The sequence below is a fragment of the Echinops telfairi genome, unplaced genomic scaffold, assembly GCF_000313985.2.
Source record: "Echinops telfairi isolate 266 unplaced genomic scaffold, ASM31398v2 ScPeMD7_5868;HRSCAF=6743_0, whole genome shotgun sequence".
Taxonomy (NCBI): Eukaryota; Metazoa; Chordata; class Mammalia; order Afrosoricida; family Tenrecidae; genus Echinops; species Echinops telfairi.
The window spans coordinates 10,922,661-10,927,200 of record NW_022109767.1 but is presented as its reverse complement, the minus strand read 5'-3'; the positions used below and the strand labels follow the sequence as shown (position 1 = coordinate 10,927,200).

Below are 4,540 nucleotides of genomic sequence, written 5' to 3'. Positions count from 1 at the left end.
ACTGCAGGGTCTGAATTGACTGGGGAGCAGTGGGTAGAGGGATGTGGGCAGAAGGAGCCACCTTCAAAGCCTTTGGCTTAGCTGGGGATCTAGCTTGGAAATAAAAAGTCTAACACGTGATGCGCACACTAGAAAATGCACTTGCAGTTGGCTAAGAGGCAGCTGACCTCATACATTTTGCGAAGTATACCACAGACCGCGCAGTGTGGAAAAAACGGGCAGCTAAAAACTTGCGTACTCTTTCTCTAGGGGCCTAAATTAGTCTGATATTTTCTTAAGTTTACTTAGGTAAGTTAGATACACACTTTGCTTTAGACATGGTACCTTGCAATTCGCTGACATAAATTAAGCAAGAACAAAAACGTCTGCAGAAAGCAAGATCCATCACATGCTTCTCATGCCAAAGCCTCAAGGGTGTGAGCTACTGGTCTGCACTGTAAACACCATCCAGGCCCACCATCCGGAAAAGAGTAAATGGACGAGCCCTTATTGTATTGATAAAGAGAAGCATCAAATGTATTTAGTACTCATATAAAAAATATGTATTTATGCATGTATGTGTGCACATGTGGCTGTACGTATGTAGCAAGGAGACAGGACTCAGGTGGCAAGTGAGGTGGAAGAAGAGACCTCTGCTATCAATCTCTTTATATTGGTTTGGCAATCATTGGCTATTGGTTTTCCACATGCTGCTCCATGCGTCCCCACACATAATTGTGGTGGGAACACTTTCGCTGCATTTAACATGGGACTCTCCAGCTCCTGCACAAATTTCTCCAGTGTCTGCAAGCTGCCAGGACCTGGGTCAGCTCCCCCACGCCCTAACCCTCCAGTGCACTCCTCTATCTTGGTGGGAACCCAAAACAGTGCAGACATTGCGGAGCACCTGCAGGGGCACCGGTGGGAGAGTGGTTCCTTGTTGGGCTGCAATCCGAAAGAGCGGTATTTCAAAACCACCAGCCACTCTGAGACAGGGCTTTCTACTCCCGTGAACAGTCCCAGTCTCAGAAACACACAGGAGCAGTTTCAGCCTGCCCAGTAAGGTCACTATGAGTCAGCAGTGACTCAATGGCAATGAGTTTGGTTTTGCTATAAGCAGCGGGCAAGCAGGGCCAGTCACAAAGTAAGCAGGACATTATACCCGCCTTTTCTGCCCCGGCCCTCCCACCATCTTTTCCCACCCCTGAAAGGTGAGAGCCTCTCCAGTTGCCACAAGGTATTTCCGTTTGCCAAACAAGGCATAAACTGTTTCACAAATAACTCTTGGGCCACAAGGCAATGGTATTTTAAGAAACAACATTTCTGTGTTTCTTAATGTTTCAGAATTATGATCAAGAACATACAATCCAGCTATGAACCTGGCCCTGTAATAATCCAAGCATTTCAGAACCCAGCAAAGCATTTTTAAACTCAATAGCCCTACAATTTATTAATCTGCACCATACCATTCTAGCTTTTCCAAACGCCACTGCCATCAAGTTATTTCCCTAAGGTGGCGCCATGAGCTAAGCATTGAGCTGACTGCAAAGCAGTGGGTTCAAACTCACCAGGTGCTTCATAGGAGACAGAAGAGGCTGTCTGCTCTGGTCAAGATTTAATCTCAAAAACCCTAAGGAGCAGTCTTGCTCCATCCCATACAGGGTCAGTATATCCTGGGATCAACTCGATGGCCATAGTTTGGATTTTTGGTTTAAAAGACAGAGCAGAATTGCCCCCCAAAGAATTTCCAAGCACATATATCTTTGCAAAGCAAACTACCTTTATCTTTCTCCCAAAGAGGAGGGGCTAGTAGGTTTGAACTGCAGACCTTTGGGTTGGAAGCCAAGCACTTTAACCACTGTATAAATTTGTGAAAATAAGTCTTTTTCTCCTCCTGAAAAATCAATACACTTTCCTTGCTTTCACTGGTAAGCCTGAAAACTTTCACCCAGTAACCAGGAACTTCTCCTCATGTTTAATAAGTAGTCATTTCTTATAATTTTCAGGAAAATAGTAACCACAGGTAGACACAGACTTATCAGCTTTGGGTTAAGGCCCTCCTGATGCTTCAAACCTTTCCACTTCTAGGTTAAAAATAACGATAATATCCTCAGTGTCCTACACATCCACCTCCCTCTGCTCGTAGTTTTGTCCCCAAACAAATAATAGAAATGAATTGCAAGTATAACTGGAAGCATTGTTGCAATTAATCAACCAAGCGCCCAAGGGAGCAACTGTTTCTATTTTTAAATGCACTGTTGCTTTAAGGGAAAAAGCCCTGTGGAGAAATATGAAACCAAGCTGCATAATGAAAATCCAAATGCATTTGATGTCTTCATCCCTGCAAAAGCAGTAATCCTAATCTACAAGCAGTACTACTGCGCCAGTTCCGCCTGGTGTGTCCAGGGAGAATCCCACAGATAGGACCGGCCCACACACAGAAGGGCAGAACATTCGGACGGCCACACTTCAGCGCTATTATCGCTCTAGACAGGGATTTCGCAATGACCAGGCAGATGGATAAATCCCCAAAATCAGCATACAGATTTGGACTTCAGAGATCCTGATTAATAACTACAGCGGCTGTCCTAAAAATGAGCACATGATTATCTAGCATTCCTAACAGTCCACAGTTGTAACTGCTATTAAACTTGCACAAAACTATGCCTGCTTCTCTCCACAAATGACATCGTTTCACTTCATTAAATGTGTAGTTCAGAGTGACAAGAAGCAGGTGTCAAACCAGCAAGGGAAAGATTCAGACGCAAGAGCCAAGTAACTAGAGCTAAAACATCCTACCTGTTTCAGCTACTGTTTTGACTAACCTAACTTAGCAGATTTTTTTTCTCCCTGAAACAATATAACAATATTTCTTTTGGAAGCAAAGGGGTGCAAAGTTTGGTGCAGTGAGCTATACAATTATTTTTTTAATATTTTAATTTACACAGTGAAACACACAACACTTCTGTATTTATCTAAAAACATTACAAATATATTGCAAAACCTTGTCCATTACTGAGAAGTACCTAATGCAACACTTTAAATATAATTTAGCTATTTAATATCACCCTGTAGGGTCAAAAAGCCAACAAACCAAACTCACTGCCAGGGAGTTGATTGTGATTTACTCTATAGGACAGGGTACAACCGGCCCTGTGGGTTCCAAGACTAACTCTTAATGGGAGTAGAAAGCATCATCTCATCTTCCTCTGATGTAAGCAAAGTAATACTGCTAGGCTCAGCGCAGAAAAGCAATCTATGCCCCCAATTACTGCCTCATATTTCTTTCCCCAAATTAGCAAAACTAAGCCGACTGCCACATGATTATAGGATGGTGGCAGTAGCTTCCTTTAGCAGCAAACCCAACTGCAGAGTTTCTTTGCAGAGAAATTCACTCATGGAACCTGCACATCCATCAACAGGTGACTTTTGGAAACACACACTCATGCTCACTCCCCAGACCAATTAATTGCAACCCACCCCACTTTGTTTCTTTTATACTTTTACAAACTGCTGCCTTACTATATAGAATGGATTCCAAGTTTTCTTCTCAGGGCCTTACCACCAAAATTTAAAATACTGAAATTACGTTAGGGCATTTTTCCCATACTGATGCATGTACTGGGCAGAATTAATAAGGATCCAACAGTTACCACTTTTCAAATGCAAATGTGTTGCCATCCAGTAAATGCAGCCTCCTTTTAAATAATCCCCCAAGTGTCCACTCCTTTTGTTTCTATGAAAATCAAAATCCCCGCTTCACATTCAGGCATTATCTCAACTCAGCACCAACAACCCACCACCCACCCCCCAAAAAAGGTTGTAAATGGCTCAGGCGTGAGCCTGCATCTACCAGCCAGTTTTGCTTTATCTTGGGTCCTCGTCTGCCCCCGCACCCCACTCCCGGCACCCCCCCAACCCCCCATTTTACAGAGTAAGGCCCTCAAGTAATTCTGCCAAAGGAAGCAAGCAGTGTAGTGGTGGCGAGAAGGAAGGGCACGGGCTTTCACAATCATAAGGCCTGGGGCTGGTGGTCATTGCCTGCTTGAGTCTTAGTTTTCTGATCTGTAAAATGTGAATTTGGGGCTAATCATCTCACTAGGCCCTCCCTGGGGTATCTGCCGGGGCACCGCAGGCTGGGCAGCACCATGCAGACTGGGGCCGGCAGCCGGGCTGTGGCCAGGGTGGCCGGCTAGAAGCTGGGAGGGCAGAAGGGAGGTGGACAGAGGAGAGGAACTTGGACTTGCAACAGCTTCAGCCAGGGAGTGTGCGACAAACTTGAAGCCGCCCTCTGAACAATGGGGAAGCGCACTCCGGTTTCCTCGGCTCCAACTTGGGAGACCTTGTCCCCTCCCACTGCGAGCCCGCGTTACCTTTCGCCCTGCTTGCTGTTCGGAGGAGGGTGCAGGACCGTCTGGTTCCCTTCCATCTCCACCACGCACTTGGTGTTCAGTTCCAGCTCTGCGAGCAAAGGGAGACGTGAACGCTGCAGAGCGGAGCACGCGTCCCGGGCCCGGGCGCGCCGGCTGGGGCTCGCGCTCCCGGGAGGCGGCCGAGCCGG

At 46.0% G+C, this 4,540-nt stretch overlaps 1 protein-coding gene across 5 annotated transcripts in view; it reads right to left on the bottom strand.

The window, feature by feature from the left end:
• The window catches only part of KIF13A (kinesin family member 13A), a 227,114-nt gene extending 222,678 nt beyond the window's left edge, over positions 1-4,436 (bottom strand). For all 5 annotated transcript variants that reach the window (XM_045295731.1, XM_045295735.1, XM_045295736.1 and 2 more), the window contains exon 1: positions 4,353-4,436. In XM_045295731.1, the coding sequence (XP_045151666.1) occupies positions 4,353-4,408 (56 nt within the window). In that variant the 5' untranslated portion in view covers positions 4,409-4,436. The remainder of the gene's footprint in view (positions 1-4,352) is intronic.
• Positions 4,437-4,540: the final 104 nt, after the last annotated feature.